Raw genomic sequence first — 19676 nt, 5'->3', positions numbered from 1 at the left:
GAGCGACAAAGGCTGTGTGGCCTGCAAAGCCGGAAATACTCACTCTTTGCTCCTTTACAGGACTCGCACGCTGACCTCTGCAGCGGAGAGAAGTGGTCTCTGTCCCACGGGGTCACTTTCAGTGGGGGCTAAAGGAGTTCGAGCGAGCGGGAGAGGACATCGGACTCATTTAAGGCACGTGCGCTTAAGTTCAGGTGGGTTAAAGACAGGACAGAAGAAAATAGAAAAAGGCAAAAAAAACTAGGCGGTGTCTCTAAGTGAGGACTTTAATGAACTGGAGAGTATCAGTGATATACATGAAAGCATGAGATACATGAAATTATCATTTTGGATCAACAGAAAATCTTTCATGTTGGCAACAGCACACACCTTGCTGACTTCAAGTGGCCAACGTGTTACATCCAGCGCTGAGATGGGCCCCCTGGGACTTTGGTGACATGCTGATTTCTCAGTATAAGAGAAATTTCCCTGAGAAGATGCACAGGAGAGATTCAGTGAATCCAAAAGGAAGGGGGTGATGGCTGGGTACGTGGCGCCCCGGGCTCAGAACTTGAGCGGGATGACCGGCCAGTACTTGGGCTGCTTCCTGTCACAGTGCTTGTCGAAGCTCAGCTGCACGGCGGCCTCCATGGCCTGGATCTTCGCGGCGCTGTCCCCATACAAGCGCTTCATCTCGGCCTGGCGCCGCTCGCCGGGCCTCTCGGAGGGGGGGTGCACCGAGCGGTGGGTGCTGTAGTACAGGTCATGGTCGGCGTTCACGTAGTCGTCCAGGCGCTGGGCGTCCAGCTGCTGCTGCCGCCCTGAGAACGAACCGACACGGCGGTGAGCGCAGGCTGTGGCTGCCGGTTGTGTGGCCAGGTGGCGGCGGCCGCCCAGATACCCGCACACCACTGCCCGCATGCCTAGGAAATGCACCATTTGCTCATCCGGGAGGCGACCCTGCTAGAAACATGTTACCCAGCACCGTCGAACCTGCACACTGAGCCCCGAATACAGCTCTCCCTCTTCCACCTGCGCGGCTTGGCCGCCCACAAGCCGCGCCTCTGGAAGGGCTGGCGCAGCTTGCCTCGATTCACACACTGTGCCAGGCCAGCAGGGAAACGAAACGCTTCCTGCAAAGTCCAGGGTTGCAAGAAGTAGTAGTTCAGCCCACAAATGAGGTGCTGGGAGAAAAAGTCAGCCCTGCGTTCGAGGTACTGATTTTAGGTGATCTGGAACAGAGCAAGTGCGGGTACCAGGGAATCGCAGTGATGATCCCTGATCCTTCTACACGGAGGCACGGAGCACGCGAGGAAATGGAGTCAGATAATAGGACACTTGCCCAAGCAGACAGGGCCGAGCCAGGCTAATTCTGCCAATGGAAGGAAGAGCTTCACAGCTCAGCATAGGCTAAATTTCAAGTGACAGAGCCATGTGATTTTAATCCTACTGATATAAATGGATTCTTGTAAAGCAAGAAATCCAGTGTATTCTCCCCTGTACACGTTTTCCTAAAACAAGTCCCAGTATCAGAACTTCTATTCTTATGTATACAGAAACAACATATCCCTGCATAAGGTAAAATTTAGCCAGCTGATAGATTTGTGTAGGCCACTCTGTCGGGACCAGAGAGACGGGAGAGTAGAATGCACACGATGCACCCATCTGTAGGTACTGCTGCTACCGAGGAAGGAGTGAAGATGGTTACAGGGGATAAAACAATGACATAAACCACGCATTCCTAAAGCGACCAGCAAGGTATGCCTGTGGCGAGGCAGCCATGCTCCTAAGTCTGTTATTCGCACGTTTCCCCTTGGAGTTGGAGGGAAGGAGCTTTGGACACCCAGGAACATGAAAAACGTGGGTGGCCACTTCTCAGCACATCCGTAGCTTCTCTCTAACCGCAGGAGGTCACCTACAGATAGGCCAAGTGACCACCAAGCAGGTAAGCGCGATGTAACTGTTCCCTTCCCCGCAAACGAGAGACGTGGCTGACCTGCCGAGGAATGCAAAACTGAACCGAAACACGGGCGTAACGTGCAAACGAATGGGAGGTCAGTAACCACGTGTTTCTCGGTTTTGGTCGTCTTGCCAGTCTGAAACCTTAGGATGTGAGCTGTCCTGTCCCACGGGTGTTTACACTGTATACCCCCACCCTCCAAAGATCACTCCTCTGAAAGTGGGACATTTCCACATTAGCCAGGGACAGCTGTTCCCTCTGCCACCTATGGGAGCCCTGTGCTGTTACCAGCCCTTGGACCCGTTTCCTCCTGGGCCAGGAGGAAACAATCCCGTGGTGGAGGGTGGGGAGAGGCCTGCGGTGGGGCCCCAGGGCCTGTGCATCTAGAGGACAGAGGTTCCCAGACTGCAGTCCTTTTACTTTCACATTTGTCCCAAGACTATAATCAGCCTCACCGACAGATCTAGTGACACAGCAGATGTTCAACTTCCTGTGTGAGTCTGAGGCTTCACATTTCCAAGTCTGAATAAACACCGGATCCACACTATCTTACCAAGTGTTGCTCTCTGCCGCCAGGATACGTGAATTTAACCTTCTTCCTTTCGCATCTTTCTTTTTCTTTTCCTGATAATTTACCATGGTTCTGCTACTCTTCTGACCAAAACTATCTTACAGGTAGGAAATCAGTGTAACAATTCTACATCGAGATGCTTTCTGACGGCTGACATCTGTCGATGAAGCACTGTTAAAAGGAGCCAAGCGCAGCCGCCAGTCCACGTAGCCAGTGTAGCTTTCCAAGTTCACACTTGGCATGTGCTCATGGGGTACCATCACAGGGTTTCAGCTTATGAAGCTCATTCCGTGTAAGAATAACAGAATAAAAGACACAACCCTCTGTTCTCAATTCTTTTCTTGTATCTCCTTCCTATTCGGGTCTCCTTATGAAAATTTAAGACTCAACCCTTGTCCTCTCCCAGCCTTGAAAGAAGCTTGCGGCTTTCCTGGTTTCCAGCATGGTGGGCAAGTGCCCTAAAACACAGACCTAAAGGGCAGGGAGCCTGTCCCCTGCACTGACCGGCTAGTGCTAAAACCCGCCTGTGGAAGTCATGCACGGGAAAAAGGCACTGTCACCTTCACCAGCCCCCGACGTCCCCAGGCCGAGGAGGACACAATGCCTGACACTAAGCAGGTGCTCAGGAAATGACTGTTGAGAGAAAGTCTGGACAGAGGCCACACATTCTTGTTTGTAAACGGCTGTTTCTTGCAGATGCTGTTAAAGAAGAATGATGACAACTCAGGGATAGAGAAACAGATCGTCAAATCTCAAGAGGCGCTGGGCAGAGCCCCCTCCAGAGGGTTCCTCAGAAGCCTCCACGGCAGAGAGGCTGAGGGAGATGGGGGCGCCAGTGAGATGGGGTCTGATCTCGTTCCTTTACTTCTGAGTCACCGTGCCTCTACTGACTTAAACAATTATTAAAAAAAAGTCCTATGGCTAGACTACAAATTTGAAAAGCGGTCCACTTAAAACCAAATGTGCTCAGACGGGCTGCACATGGGAAGCTGCCGCTAGCTTCTGGAAGTACTTCAGCTTATACCGACTTAGGGGACCAAGCAAACTTCAGAACACAATATACTCGTTCGAAGGCATCACTTATTCTGTTTTCTATTTATTGTTCCTTCCTCCCAATGAAGGAAAGGCTTCTCCATCACTAGCAGTTCTCCTTCCTGTCAAAACAAGGTGAGGGCTCAACCAGATGGGAATCCTCTGACTGAAGCAGAGAAGGAGAAGATCACACTTCAGACAGAACAGGTGCCGTGTCACGGAGCAGCTGATCATTCTTTACTGAAAACAGCTGTGGGATCAATGTTCCCCAGTGCTTTTTCTCCTATAGGCTATTCTAATAAAAATTGGAATGGGGGCGCCTGGGTGGCTCAGTGGGTTAAGCCGCTGCCTTCAGCTCGGGTCATGATCCCAGGTCCTGGGTTCGAGCCCCACATCGGGCTTTCTGCTCAGCAGGGAGCCTGCTTCCTCCTCTCTCTCTGCCTGCCTCTCTGCTTACTTGTGATTTCTCTCTGTCAAATAAATAAAATCTTTAAAAAAAAATTGGAATGTATTATTAGATTTCAGGTTTAATGCAGGGCTGGAGTGAGTTGAATAGTGTCCCCCCCACATTCACATCTACATGGAACCTCAGAATTGACCTTTTTTTTTTTAAAGAAACAAGGTCTTTGTAGCTGTAATTGAGGATCAAGATGGGATCATACTGGATGAGTGTGGACCCCAAACCCAATGAGCGTGTCCTTATGAGAGACAGAAAAGGACACACAGAGACACAGGGGGGAAAACCAGGTAACCAAAGAGGCAGGACTGGAACTATGTCCCCACAGACCAGTGAACACCAGAAGCCACTAGAGGCTGGGAGGAGGCAAAGTCCCAGAACCTTTGGAGGGAGTGGGTTCTGCTGACACCTTGATTTCAGACTTCTGGCTTCCAGAACTGAGAATATATTTCTGTTGTTTTGAGCCCATTTATGCTCATTTGATACTGCAGCCCTAGGAAACTAATATAAAGGTTAATATGCATATAGGGTTAAAACAAGAAAACAGTAACATCCTATTAAGGACAAACGCTACTGAATCCTGTCTGGGTTCAGGATATATAACCTTGCTATCTTCCCCCTCAATCTACCAATTTACATGACGCTACTACCAATGTGGACTTACAGTTAACAAAGGAAAACAAAATCACGAGGAGTGACTTAGATTTTAGAGGACCTGACTTAGCGGGAAAACATTCATTCAGTATTCCACAGATAATCAGCCCAAAGGCAGAACATTCTGGAAGACAAAGCACTAAGATAAGTGAGTTTCAATGTTATTTTTCTAGGATCAGCATGTCTGACTGTATTCTCTGCTATGTTGCCAGAATTAATGATTTTAGCACAACCGAGCACAAGCACAGGCTTGATTTATGTCACAAGTGACTCGCTTCTGGCTTGTCACTCCTGGCTTGTCAGCGACACACCCGGAACACAGGTGCTTGCCAGCAGACCTGGAGCTGTTTCTGCTGGGCCTTCGTCCTCACCTCCCATCCGTCTCCCCCTGACAAATGAAGTCAGTGGATAATTACTGTTTTCGGAATAAGAGCGCACTTCCATCCTGCCCTTCCACTTTTCTTCAGCCTTTTATATGCATCTTCACTCCGACTGGTTTTCCGTACCTCGAGCATCGGGACTGGATGGGACATGGCGCGGTGGAACTGTGTTCGGTCAGGAGGACGGCACAGTGGTTCACTCAATACCGTGCCGTTCACTATATCCTCGATGTTTTCCCCAGAGGGTGGACTGAGGGTGAACTGGCTGGGGTTCCAGCGGACTGATGGAAGGTTTGGTAATGAAAAGTGGTCTAAACCTTCCAACTCTCCCAGCTAATGTCTAAAAGCACTGCTGGGCCCTGTGGTAAGAACAGCACGTTGAGTGCTAAGTGGGGAGTGGACTTACCCCCTTTCTTTCTCTCTTGATCCCAACGGACCCCATCCCTCAAGCCTAGAGCATACTCCATTTTCCACCACTACCCCGTGAAATTTCTCTCATGGCTGAGTTCACGGACTCCACTCGTCACTGCAAAGGTACACACGGACCAGGCCACAGATGGCTCTTCTAGCTATCAGGTTTTTTTTGTTTGTTTGTTTGTTTTAAGATTTTATTTATTTGAAACAGAGAGAGCACAAGCGGGGGGAATAGCAGAGGGAGAGGGAGAAGCAGGCTTCCCGCCGAGCAGGGAGCCCAATGTGGGGCTCGATCCCAGGACCCTGGGATCATGACCTGAGCCAAAGGCAGATGCTTAACCATCTGAGCCACCCTGGTGCCCCTAGGTATCAGTTTTAACTTGATTTTGTCTCCTCTTCCCAACTGGATTTAAGCTCTTTGTGAATATGTCTCTGTTTTGACCTAACGGTTACCCCCAAAACACAGAGGATAATATCTGATTGGCTCAAGCCTGAGACAACGGTGGTGGTGTTTGTTCCAGAGGCTTTCTGCACTGGGAATGATAACTTTCACTTGTCTCCCTTCTAAGTATTAGGACCATATCCTTGCAGTCTCTACTGATGGTTATTTATGACTAAAACATGGTACTTTTCTTAACAATAAACATTTTTCCTAAGAAATAATTGAAAACATAGCTGACCTTTAAAACTCCAGAACTGTCTACTTTCCCATAAGTAATGTTACCAGTGAAGTTCTGAATAACGGAAGTATCTCATTAGGAAATGACATATAATCAAAAGCATGTCTGTTCCCACCACACAGAAGGAGTTCTTTATTTTCCTACTTAGTTTTTTTTTTTTTAATCGCTAAAATATGTTAGAGATTATCTGGAAGAGCAGTAATCATAAACAGGAACATGCTGTCCAGTATGAAGGATTTTATTCTAAGAAAATATTAAATAAGACTCTGATGATGATGAATTATGTAACATATAGACTCCTGTGGAAGTAATACCGAAAAATAGAATTAAATTTAGCCATGTTTTTCCCTGCTAGTGATACATTTCATAAAATTCTATGTTCTCTAGATGATCTCTATTCAAAGCTGAATTTGCCTTTATTGAATAAGTAGCTTCTAGTGGTTCAAAGAGCAAAACAAAACAACTTTCAACTAAGTATTCACACTACTCAGGTCCCTAATCACTCCTAAAATATATCCCAACTGTGTACATAGCGCAACTTCTACGAACACTTCTAGTGAAGTAATGGGTCGGAAAGCACCTCGGACATTCACAGTGCTTACATCTGAGTTCCATCCCTCAGCATTGCTCGAAGGAACAGTACGGGGCAGTATTCATCCTATATGCCACCGAAAGCGCTGGTGAAAAAAATAATGCCCATTGTTTTTGGTGGTACAGGGTCAGGCCCCAGGAGCTTCTAAGTCTTTACTAGTCGGATCAGACTCTGACCCCACAGCATGTTCTCGCCCTTGCCAGACCATCTCCTCTTCTCCCAAAGACCTGGTAATATTTCCAGGGCAGACCGCAGGACACAAAAGCATTGTGGAGACCCTAAGACAAGCAGTTTTCAATTATGCTACAACTACACATTTACAATGCACGAAGAAGCAGAAGCTCGGTGCGTTTAGTGCTGTTATTAGTAATATGGAAGTGGGTTTTTCCATGCATTTTCCTATATTGTTACATCAGGCAAGAATGTCCTTGAAATGGACTAAAAGTTGTGTTAATGACTACTTTGATGAAACTATGTTAATGACTAAATAGGATCGACACCAAAACTTTAATTCTTTTCCTTTTTAAAGACTCTAAGTCAATTTAAGAATTTAGAAAGTGCAGAGCAGAAATGACTTTGTTTTGAAGCCACAGAGCATCTTTACTAAAAATATGCAAACTCTCGGGGCGCCTGGGTGGCTCAGTGGGTTAAGGCCTCTGCCTTCGGCTCAGGTCATGATTCCAGGGTCCTGGGATCAAGCCCCGCATCTGGCTGTCTGCTCAGCAGGGAGCCTGCTTCCCTTCCTCTCTCTCTGCCTGCCTCTCTGCCTACTTGTGATCTATGTCTGTCAATAAATAAATAAAATCTTTAAAAAAAAAATACGCAAACTCTCAGTCAAGCGCTAATTAACACAGCATCGGAGTAAAATCCGTATTTGGTTAATGACACACACTAAAGGATGAGTTATCAGCAACTAACCCTAACTAACATTTCTTGGGCACTGACTTCGTGCCAAGCATGGTTCTCTCACTTATCGTTTTTTATCTCACTGAATCTTCATAATTACCACTCTACTGATTAGGATCCCCTTTCACAGGTCAGGTGACTGAGGCACAGTCTGACCAGGATAGGTGACCCACAAGCTAAGTGCCTCTAGCTGATGAGTGGCGGGGGCGGGTGGGACTCTAACGTGAGCGCTTCCGCCACAGCTCGCTCAGTATACTGTTATTAATAATAACGTATACGTGGAAGAATGAGGTTGAAGATGAAGGCTGTACGGGTTTTCACAAAATTCCCTTTTTTATTGGTTGCTGTCTACATCACGGTAAAACAAGTAAGTAACAGTTTCTCCAAAGGGATGGGAAGACCTGTGTAGTTCACTTCATGTCCCACTCGCAGACTGCATGTTGGGACAAAGAAAATTCTCACAGGAGGATTGCATTAGTTTCCTAGGGCTGCTGTAACAAAGCACCACAAACTGGGTGGCTTAGCATAACAGAAATTTCTCATCTCACAGGTGTGGAGGCCAGAAGTCTGAGGTCAAGCCATGGGCAGCAGGGCCATGCCCCTTCTGAAGCCGCTAGGGAAGATCTGGTCCAGGCCTCTCTGTTAGCTTCCAGCGGCAGAACTCCAGGCTTCCTGTGGCCTTCTCCCTGGGTGCATGTCTACCTCTGCGTGCACATGTTTCCTTTTCGAAGGGCACTAGTTGTACTGGATCAGGGCCCACCCTAAAGATCTCATGTTAACTTGGTTACCTCCATAGAGACTCTATTTCCACATGAGGGCACATCCTGAGGCTGGAGTGGGGGAAGGTTAGGACTCCAACAGATCTTTCTTTTAGGGAACAAAATTCAACCCACCACAGTGATGACAACAGTGCAATCTGGAGCCTTGAGGTCAACTCAGCGGATATGGGAATAATATAAAACCAAATACAAAGTTCATCAAAGCCTAACTCACTTTGTAAAATGTCCTGCACAAGCACAGCTAGCTTAGCACTTTATGGGATACTTGAAAACCCTGATTTAAGGCTCATAATTAATACCAAAATCATTCACTCATTCAAAACCAGTATTAAGTGTCAGGCACAACTTAGCAGGTAATTTTTAGGACTTTTTTTTTTTTTTTAAACTTACCTAGAATTCTACCCGACCAAGGCAAGAGGAAGAACGGTTCTTAGCCATATCTGTAACTGAACTGCTGACGTCAGAAAGACACATTTCGTTACTTTATTTTCATTATCATCACATCTATTTTTTATTGAATAACTATGTATCAAGTTTATTTTAAATGAGCAGATAATTCAAAATGGCTTTTTGGATGATTGGGGTTTGCTTCCGTCCCTAATTAGAACTGCTATCATATGCATATCAATCTGTGGAGGGAAACATGTTATTTTACCCTCTAGTAAGGACAAAAGAAAGAAACCCCACATCCATCATATTTTTTCCAAAGCTATAAAAAAACAGCATTCCAGCCGAACGTGGACATGCTGGAACACCTCCTCTCCTTCATCGCTGTATACTTTTCAGACACTAAAAGGCACGATACCTCATACAAAGTCCACCTCTCAGTTCCTGGCACCCTGCGGGGATCGATCAGCCCATCATCAGGAAAACACAGATCAATCAAAGATGGAACCCCATCTTGGCCATTCCCAGACTTCCATGTTTCTGTTTATCTTGTTTCTTTCTATTTATTAAAAACATTCTAAGTAAAGTATCATATAATTAGAACTCAATAAAAACAATACTGAGACTAGATACTGGTTATAAGGAGAAAAGCACTTGTGTATCTGTTTGAGACACTTCAAATGTAAACAGTCTGGTGAATTTTCATAGTTCTAGTTCTTTGTAGGAACTTGGTAAGAAATTATTAAAAAAAAAAAAAAAAAGGAAATTCCTGCTTTGCCATGGAAGAGGGAAAAGCATTATCATGTTTCTATAACCTTAACAGCAGACTGCTTCGATGCGGGATCGGACCAGAAAGGTTTGAGTCCCAGACATTTTGTGGCTGTTTAGGTTCACACCGACCTCTGCTCTGATGCCGCTTAAAAACTAAGGCCTGGTAGCTCGCTAGCAAGGGAAGTCTCAGAGCTGTGTAGGGGTGAGGTGACAGCAGTATTTTAAAAAAACCTAGCAGGCTCAGGGACAAAACCTAATCCCTAAGTTTGTGCTAGAGGAAGCAGCACAGGAACTGGGAGTCAGACAGACCTCGATTTGAACCCCAATAGCTCGTTACTAGCTGTGTACCATGGAGTAAGTCAACGGACCTTCTGAAAGGTCACTTGCTTCATTTGTGAAATGGGTGGCACGGCCCTGAGGGGCTGGGGGTAGATAAGGGAACACAGGCACACCCCCGTGCACACCCCCCGATTTGCGGTCTGCTACTCAGTAGACGGCAGAGGTACCACTGGGACAAGTCTTGTTCTAGAGCTAAAAAAAAGTCCTGTCTGAAAATACCTCTGGAAGCTGACAGAGCTGAGGTGGGACTGGATGTGGTTTGGTAGGAAGTTACAAAACAACTCGAGGGAAGAAGGCAGTGCGAGAGGCAGGGTGAGGAAAGGAAGCGCGCAGGGGGGGTGCACACTTACGTCGCTCTTCCCGGTGAGCCTCGGTCTGGGCGAAGTACTGGCGCAGCTCCTCTGTGATCTCCATGTTGCTCAGGTCGCACTCCACACCCCCGTCTGACTCGGACTCCGCCGCCTCCTCCTCCTCCTCGGCAGGCCAAGCTTGGTGTTCTCTGGGGCGGGCTGCTGGATGCTGCCCGGACCTTCTAGAAGGTGAAGAAACGCAGTGCGAGTCCGTGGAGGCCGGGTGATGGTCACGAGAGGGCTGAGGCTTGGCCTTGTTCGTGGGAGGGCTCTGGGGAAGAGCTGCAGGAGGGAAGGCCCACGGGTAACTGCAGTAAGATTCCACCGCCTTCCTGTAGGCGCTGTGGTGGCTCCGCATCCAGGCCATGGCCTGGTGATAATGGCGCCAGTACCTTGCATAGACTGGATGAAAAGACCAAGGCTCAGCGGCTTTCCAGGACGCCACCTATAGAATAAAGGGAGGTGGAAGCCAGATGCCACACAGTCCTTCCTCAAGAGAACCCTCAAGTACTGAATTGGCTAAACAACACGTTTTCTATGGAGTATCTAGTAAATACTGACTCTACGTCAGGATGCTACCACTGGGCCAAAGAGGACGCAGGACAAGTCCATGCCCACAACGGACACGACGTGCATGTGCATGACGTACGCACAGGACTCAGTTTAACGTTATGGCCACAATAAAATGGGGACAGAGGCTAATGATTATCATTTTTAGGTAAGATGCACGGAGAGATATGGACATCAACCACCTTGGGCCTCTCTACCCACTGGAACCTAGCGCCTAGTTCCAAGAACCACATGGACTAATGTTCTCTGGTCCCTCCCTCACTACCCCCCTAACATCTGCGGGTCTGGGCCACTCTCAGTAGCTGGACAACAGCTGTCTAGCAACCTGATTGCTAGCAACCCACTGGTGCTTTTACTTTTCCCTTCTGGATGTATTTGTTTCTTTGGTCTTCTCCGTCATGGGATGAGAATACCAAGACCCTAATGGCTAAAATTTACCCTTTGCTCATGAGTTAATAAAAAAAACCAAAACTTTAAAAACAACAACAACAACAACAACAACTTACCTTTGCTGTCATCTCTGGTTGTGGAAGTCCAAGTGGGCGCTGAAACTAGGAAAGAACAAGCACAGTGCAAACATCTGGTCGGTGCACGTGGGGGACACTTGTGGCTACTTCAGGGTTTACAGAGCAGCCCCTCAGAGGCTGGCTCTTCTGAACACCACACCTGGTCTTCACCCAACATACGCTACAGGGCCCTGGCACCTGGGAGGGGTCCCCTTAGGTATGATTAAGTGGCTCAAAGGACACTGCATTTTTCAAGTATTTGTTTACCTATTGGAAGTAAAGACTGGAAAGCACCATACAGTTAGTGGCTAGGACCGGTATTAAAAATATTAATACAGAACAGGAACTAATAATATATGACTCTTCGTGCCTAAGCACTCTGCATCATTGCAGGAGAAACTGTTCCCCGGAGACTCTCCACCAATCGCCTGCATAGAACGCCTTTGCTCAGCAGCCCTGCTCGGCCAGGATTTACTCCTTTCGCCCCTGCCTACCTGCTTGTGATATACTGGCGTGGCAGAAGATACCTAAAGGTAAGGTTTAATCTGCAGCGATATCTTCTGTGAGCTACTTAAAACAATTTTTTCTCCTTCCTGCTCAGGAGTTCAGAGCTACTCAAATGCCACGGCATGTCAGGATACACTTAAAAAAAGAAAGTTAAAACATCCTGGGGCATCTGGCTGGCTCATTCTGTAGAGCATGCAACTCCTGACCTCAGGGTCATGCATTCAAACTCCACACTGAGTGCAGGGATAACTTAAAAAAGTTAAAATTAAAAAAAAAAAAAAAAAAAAAAAAAAGCAGTATCCTAAAATGCACGAGAACGGAAGCATCCGTGAGATGAAACCACTAACACAATGTGGTGCTGAGCCAACAGCTACTTGGATGTTGACACTCTGGGAAATCAGATACAGAAGGAGGCCTGTTTTTTCCTCCTTCACTTCACGAGAGGGCAGAATTTAAAAATCTCTAAGCCTTAAGAAATAAACTTGACTTATTTTGTAATCTCTATCAGATGTTCTGCTATGGTTAATGTGGAAAACTGCGCTGTTAAATTGACCACATCTTTTAAGATTTAGCCTGAAGAGAACCATTCACTTTCTTTTTAAATACAATAGGCTTTCCAACAGGCTATTTCTAAGAGGGCTGACCTGATCTTCTGTAAATATATCTTAAACACAGCCCGCACTTCTTATTCCCTGTTCTAAATTCAAGAATACACACACGCAGTGAGTGTGAACTGGAAAAAAGCGAATCCACGCAGTGAAAATGTAAGTGTAAATTAAGTTCGCAATACTTACAAAACTACAATTTAAAGGTTTAAAACGTGAGCCATTATCTGAAAACCTGGCTACCTGCCTATGTGCTTTACAAGCTACTGAGGAAAAACAAAAGTCAATACAATTAAGGGGTTAACCACCCAGAGAAGTAGCGCTGCACAAACGAAATTACGGTAGACGTCAGTACCACTGCACCACTTACAGGTGCGGCCGGCAAGCGGCTAATTCATTCCGGGCCGGTTTCATATCTGTATCACCGAAATCTAAGCATTTTTTCTAAGAGCCTGCAGCACATAATGCCATTAAAGTGAACTTTAATGTGTGTCTTGATCAAATTTGTTTTAGAGATTAACAAGTAGCACAGGAATTGAATTTGAAAAGTCTACAGGGCATCTGTGTGTCTTCTGGAAATTCAGTTTTGAATCCAGACTTCAATGCCTCGTAAAACGTACTTAGAACCAGATCAATGTAAATATTAATTATCCCGAACTGGGAAGGTCTGGCTTCAGCCTCAAAGATGCCATAAACTTTATCGTCACCGAACACTACTGCAGACCTTGGGAAATCCTGCTCTTATTTATAACTGGGAAAATCCAGCCTGGCTTTAAAAGTCTTTGTACCAGTATTCTGAAAATGTGCAAGATGGCTTAGGAGAGGTTGCACTTTGCAGAGCTGGAAGTGTAGGCACGTGCCATCAAGTAGGCGACTGTTTAAGAGGCTCTGGTGTAATTCATCACGTTCACCAGGCTGCTCAAATGTCAATGGCTGTGATTAAAAGGGGGCACGGAGAGCTAATTTGAGGAGAGGCTACTTATTTATGCCTTTGATTTGACAAATAACTTGCTAAAAGAGCCACCATGTTACACGGTCTCAGAGATCACACAAGGCGTGCCCTGACTGCTTCTGCGAGAAGGAAGCCGGTTCCAGGGTTTGGAGCACAAGCAGCTCGGATTCAGCCTGGTGTGCCAGTGACCTATGAAGCAGACCACCTAGTCAGCTAAGGCACTGGACGCTTTCAAGACCCAGGCTGTTAAAGAAAGCTGAGTTTATCTTAATGATGGAATACAGGCATCTCTGACATCGATTTTATTCTGATAGTGCTTCCCGTTTCGGCCGCTGGGACACTTCTGAGCAAATCCGCCACCAGCCTCCGGCAAGTTAAGAGCCCGGGAGCTATGTGTCGCATATGCTCATTTACCCCTGGCTCTATTATTCCCCCTCCCCAAATTCCAAAACCTGTCTATCATAGAGTTTTACACTGTAAGTATTTTAAGATTCCTAAAATCCTACAGATATTCAGTTGAAAGTAGTTCCTGAGAATGAACGACAAATTAAGCAAATTCTCAGAAAGGAAATGAAAGAAGGTCTAGAAAAATATGTCTAAAGGAGTAGCGGTTTGCATGCAGCTTTATAATTCTTGGTTTGCTTTTTCCAGCATTACTCCTGGTATTTTATACCAGCAAAATTTTTGTGTAAAGGGCCAAATACTAAGTATTTGGGGCCTGTAGGCCACATATAGTCTCTGTCACACACTCTTCATATTCTTTTTTTTTTTTTTAATTTAAAAACAACCCGGGATGCCTGGGTGGCCCACTTGGTTAAATGTCTGCCTTTGGCTCATGTCATGATCTCGGGGACCTGGGATCCAACCCCGCATCAGGCTCCCTGCTCAGTGGGGAGTCTGTTCCTCCCTTACTCTCTGCCCGTCACTCCCCCAGTTCATGCTCTTTCTCTCTCAAATAGATAAAATCTTTACAAATAAATAAATTTAAAAATAAATAAATTCAAAAACAACCCTTTGACAATGGAAATACCATTCTTAGCTCCCAGGTAGGAACAAAAACAAGCTGTGGGCCATCCTTTGCCAGGCCCAGCTTCACGTGAATACTCTCATCGCTGCTCATTCCCCACTTGGCCACCTGTGGAGGAACTTTGTGATTCTCTCTCGTCTCGTACATGATTAGGCTTGGAGTAAGCCTAGTGGAAGCTAGACAACGGTGATGATGACCACCAGGAATCCTGGTGACCAGTTCCTAGTATCTGGGACAAAAGAATCATCTTAATAACTAAATAAGGAAACTGGACCATTTCTTCAACATCTACAGAAATATTTAAAGACTTAATTAAAAAAAACCCACCAAACTCCTGAAATCAACTGGGCTTATAATGCACATGTAGTGCCATGATTTCTGATGGAGACCTTACTAGTTGCCACGGACAGCAACCCCATAAGGACGGGAAGCAGGAGAGAGCTCCCAGACTCTCTTCCCTGGAAGAAAGAATACATATTCCTTCCTGCTAGGTGCATCAGTTAGCTCCCGAGGAAAGGCGATAACCTCCTCTAAGAATGGGTCCTGTTAACTTTTTCAAACCGGCTACTCTTTCTACATGGAGAACTTAAGGACCTTTAAAAAAAAAAAAAAGCCTGGGTTTCTGAAAAGCCAACATGAAACTAATTCTAGACATTAAAGCAACACTTTCTGCCACCAGTTCAAAGAGAAGCAAGTTTATGGTCACAGCAGATTTAGATGCCTTTCAAAGGTCTTTAATTTTATCTTTCATTCGCCACCTCTTTGGGAGTGTCTCTTACTCCTGCGGCACACGTCTTCATGGACTGAACAGCAGCTTTCCTCCTAATGGGATGGTGGAACTGAAAGAAAAGAGAATGGCAATGTCAGGCCAGGCCGGGATCCACAGTACCACCAAACCGGCAGCCCTCCCCAGTGAGCACAATGGCATAATAGTCACTACCCAGCTGAGCCCGGGCGAGCACAGAGACCAAATTCATTATCTGTCCTCAACCACCAGAGGAGGAAGGAAAAAAACAGCGCTGAGGTCATTCATGAAACGCTGCCGAGGCCCGGGGCCCACTGGCAAGATAGTGCCCTGGGTCTTAAACCATGTATTTTCCCATATAGCCTTTTTAAAAAAACACGTGCATTCTTCAATGAATCTGCTTATCCTAGAGATGTATTTTTAAATGCATAAATATACATGAGGAATAACAGACAAGAACTTTGTTGTTTTTAATGGAAAAAATCCAACTATTTCCATCAAGTTATTAAAAAATTCCACAAGTAAGTAATGTGGCTTTGTTGAAAGGTAGTGACAGTGTACATATTCTTTTTACTGTATATTTCTATTCCTACAAATATAGGATCTAGGATGTGTCATTGCAACCAATAAATAAAATAAAAACAGAAATTCCCCTCAGATAATAATGTGTACTCTGCAACTGCATTTTCCTCTCTATCCTCCTTTTCCAGTAGAATTCTGAAAATTAAATACGTGAAAACTCACCTGCTTTGATTTTTTTGCATAGGAACAAACTGGAAGTCAGTCATTAAGTTATGCTGGCTAAAGTCCCTAAGGTCAAACCTTTCCAGTAAGGCTCCCAGCGATCTGGTTCTCTGAACCAAACATGTAATTTCGAGGATCTAATGTAGGCCTTCGGTGTATGTTTCAGGGTAGAAGGGGGTCTGCTGGAAATTGCTCAAAATAAATGAAGGTACAATGAGAAATGGAAATTACATGAACTGAGTCATTTGTGGTTCTAAGGCATTTCTGTATTTGTAGTAATAACCCTATCAGAGAAGACGTCTTCCAAGAATGCATACATCAGTAGTAACTTCCTCAACTAAGATAATAAAAAAGTTTTCTGACAGCATTGCTTCCTGCCACCCCCAGTGGTCTGCCGGCAGTTTCAACTAGCCTGATGCCCTCAGGGACTCCCTCCTGCAGCTCAGAATGGTCCCTGCCGGGTAGTGTGGACAACAAAGATGGCTCGAGACTGAATGTCTTCCCACCCTCAGGAGTCCAGGCTCTGTCTTATGGCCAGACACGAGCCTCCCACAAGGGCACATAATATCCAGTTCAGAGAGCCTACACCTGTCTATAACAACCACTGTTAAAACTGATGGGCGAGGGAGCCAAAAAAGTTTTATTTCCTTTTCATTCCTTCAACCCCAAACCCCCAATTTACTCTCTTCCGGATGTCGCAGTTAGAAGTAATGTCACAAAGGAAGGCCCAGCATGGGGAAAGAGAAAGACTGAAAGGATGTAAAGTGTTCTTTAAAAAAAAAAAAAAAAAAATACAAATAACCTTCCACCCACAGAACGTTGTTGTTTGTCAGCAGGGTGATGGATTTGTGAGCAGATCTATTTGCAAGTTCACCAAATCCCCAGGTGGCTAATGTCAAGATCTTAAGTGAAATGTGAGGCCACTCAAAGACAAAGTGACCCTCTGATCATGAACACAACAGGCAACGGAAGAGGTGAAAACTGGGATAACCAAGGGCATACTAGCAATACAACTCAAAAGAGGAAACGGGTAAGTTCACTTCACTCCAAGTGTATCCCTCACAAAGCAAAAGCTGGTGTGACTGTAAAGGACTAAGGGTTGAACAGGCAGGTCATGCAAGTTCAGAGCCTATCAGCAAAAGCCATAGCTCGTTTAAAGTGGTTAAGCCCACCAGCAGATTTCAGAGGTTTTATTTCAAGTTTACTTCTATAAACACATACATGGTAATTCCATTTGATCGCTGTGCTTCCTGAATTGATACAGCACTACGTCCCACTCATTTAATAAATTACTTGTAGGCATTGATTCTGTAATCTATCTCTTTTAAATTTCCCATTTTCCTTCCAGCATAAAAACCACAGCTGTATTTTCTTGCCTTTAGATGCTGCTGAGATTGCGGTTTCCTGATAATAGTCTCTCCTCCTTCTACCCTCCCTAAGTAAACAAAGTAGCTAGTCATTCAAGTAACCCGTAAAGCCACAAATCTTTTCAGGAAGCAGACGTTTAAATACATTAGTAGGGTTTCAAAACTATTTTCAATTCATCTGATCTTTGATCAACCACAGTTATGCTCTTTTTTTCACGTGTCCAACTGTTCTATGGGTGGATTTCCCATTGGAGAGAAGGGGTCCAAGAGTTCTGCACCGAATTTGTAATCTCTCCAGCCTCCACTCTGGCCTTAATTGTTCAATTTTCTCCCATCCTTCTCTTCTCACCCCATCTTTAAATGCTGGATCCTAAAAACCAAAATAATCCTTTACCATCTGTAAAAACAGTTTTAGAATGAAAATTCCTCTCTGGACCTTTAGTTTATATACTTTCCCAGCAATGAACACAGAAGAGATCTGTACACCTTCTGTGAACCTGTCTTCAGTTACACCTATCCCAAGTCACTACCCAACGATCTTTAAAAATATAGGGCAGCTCTTCGCATTGCCATCCCAAAGGGGTCCCTTACAAACTGTATTTATAAGTTGTATTTGTAAATGTTATCTCCACCCCACAATTCATGGAAACTCTGAGAGTAAACGACCCCAGAAGTGTTACTAATCTTTAGCCTAGAGTTTCTAGTAATGTCCTGACTTCTGGTACAAGAACCTACCTAGCCTATGAAACAGCTTTAAAAATCATTCCTGATAAAGATAAAATTGTTCAGAACCATCTGATCTGTACTAAGGAACTCCCAGGATTTCACAGCTAAAAGGTACTTCGTTGGTCCCTAGTTCAACTCCACTTAATTACTGAGGAAGAAAAGTGGGCAAAGACCTTCTCCACCTCCACGGGTAAGGCGCATAAAAGACCACAGTGGCCATACGTTCCCTAGGTAAGTTCCACCAAAATTCTGACCTCCCACAGAGGTCGAAGTGTGAGGGGGGGGGGGGAAAGAAAACCCTAAGTTTTGAGTAGATGGGCCGATATTCCAGACATCCCTCCAAGGATGAGGCTGCCCTGGGCGAAGTTCTGTTCAGATTCCGGGCTGTATGGCCAGAGCCCGAATTCACTTTACAGACTTAGCTTAACACATTGTTACTCAGCACCTCAGAATCACGTGGGGGAGTTTCATCAAAATACCGATGCCTGGGTCCCACTTCTACAGATTCGAATTTAATTGATCTGGGATGGGCCCCCGAGCAACAAAAGCCATCCTCCGATTGCGAAGCACGGCGGCTGAGAGTCTCTGGAACCAGTCCCCCGTCACAATTAACCAGCAATAATTCAGGAATCTCACGGGCCCCGCGAGATGAGGCTAATTACGACAACGTGACAGGCAAGTCCTCGGCTCTCCCGGTATCTGAGGAAGCCAGGCTTCGGTGCCTCCATGTTCCTCCCTCACTCCCCAAAGGAAACCCAGCCGTCCCCGGAGTCACCTCGTGGGCTCGTAGCTCGCGGATCTCGGGCGGTGGGCGAGCAGGGACCTACTTCCTGTAAGGAGACAGAAGGGGCACGGGAGGGAGGGGCTGTTGCCCGGGAGACCAGAAATGCACTTCCGGCGCGGATCACATGACGTGAGCGCCGGAAGTCCGCGCACGGCGCCGCTGACGCCACGTCCGCTCCGCGTTCTGCGCCACGTGGGAGACAGTCGTGGGATGAGGCTCCGCCTTCTGGGGCGGAGCGTCGGGAGGGGCTGGAGGAAGGTGGTGGGCCAAGGGCGTGCGCGCAGCTCCGGGGTCGCGGCGCGGGTCTAGCACCTGTATCTCCGCTGACGCGTGTGGCGCGCCGGGAAGACGACGGTTTTGTCCCTGGGCAAGTTCCTTGACTGTCGACTTTTCGCCCTTGTCTCAGCTCCCTTATCTTCCCCCTCTTGTCTTTAGTTAGCCTTTCCTCTTTTTTTTTTTTTTTTTTTTTTTTTAAACTGGCAAGTCTTGAGGTCCTGGTCCAGGAGAACACGCCCCGGCGTGTTGGAAGTAGCGTTTAGTTTATTAACCTCGGGAGCCTCGGATTCTCGCCCAAAAGATGGGAATAGTCCCTAGGGCACAGTGCCTGGAGCGGTAGAGCAGACCGAAGTTAGTACCTGTTAACGTTATTTGTATCACAGGTATCACAGGTTAGCATCACAGAGGATTCGTTAATAACCAAGCGAAACCCACCGAAGTCTAAGGGCCATATCTCCTCTGGGGTAATTGGGCAAACCGTGGCAAGAGCCCTAAAAAGGGCATACTTTTGTCTGAGAATTTTCACTTCTGGGAACTTATTCCAAGGAAAAACAGATGTTAAACCGGATGTGCACTGCAGAATTTTTTAAAGCGAAAACGAAAACACTTAAGTGCC

At 46.0% G+C, this 19676-nt stretch overlaps 1 protein-coding gene across 2 annotated transcripts; it reads right to left on the bottom strand.

The window, feature by feature from the left end:
• Positions 1-248: 248 nt before the first annotated feature.
• LOC111157142 (gem nuclear organelle associated protein 8) lies at positions 249-18832 on the bottom strand. Of its 2 annotated transcripts, none has more exons than XM_022518398.1 (5): positions 18776-18832; positions 15177-15257; positions 11328-11372; positions 10252-10696; positions 249-800 (listed from the first exon to the last, which is right to left on the bottom strand). In XM_022518398.1, the coding sequence occupies exons 2-5, from the start codon at positions 15216-15218 to the stop codon at positions 544-546; spliced, it is 789 nt and encodes a 262-aa protein (XP_022374106.1). In that variant the 5' UTR covers positions 15219-15257; positions 18776-18832; the 3' UTR covers positions 249-543. The 2 variants fall into 2 exon arrangements, with proteins under 2 accessions (XP_022374106.1, XP_022374107.1); XM_022518399.1 differs by having other exon boundaries at positions 15198-15257.
• Positions 18833-19676: the final 844 nt, after the last annotated feature.

The sequence above is a fragment of the Enhydra lutris genome, unplaced genomic scaffold (genome assembly GCF_002288905.1).
Source record: "Enhydra lutris kenyoni isolate GAN:26980312 unplaced genomic scaffold, ASM228890v2 scaffoldscaffold52, whole genome shotgun sequence".
In the NCBI taxonomy this organism is placed as follows: domain Eukaryota; kingdom Metazoa; phylum Chordata; class Mammalia; order Carnivora; family Mustelidae; genus Enhydra; species Enhydra lutris.
This window is presented reverse-complemented; position numbering and strand designations above follow the sequence as displayed.

What these genes read in the sequence shown, in the direction of transcription:
- LOC111157142 (XM_022518398.1), bottom strand. Translation starts at nt 15,218, where the DNA reads ATGAAGACGTGTGCCGCAGGAGTAAGAGACACTCCCAAAGAG. An exon ending in AACCAGAGATGACAGCAAAG is followed by an intron (nt 10,697 to 11,327) that starts GTAAGTTGTTGT and finishes TTTATTCTATAG; the next exon opens with GTGGCGTCCTGGAAAGCCGC. An exon ending in GGCTCACCGGGAAGAGCGAC is followed by an intron (nt 801 to 10,251) that starts GTAAGTGTGCAC and finishes GTTCGTTCTCAG; the next exon opens with GGCGGCAGCAGCAGCTGGAC.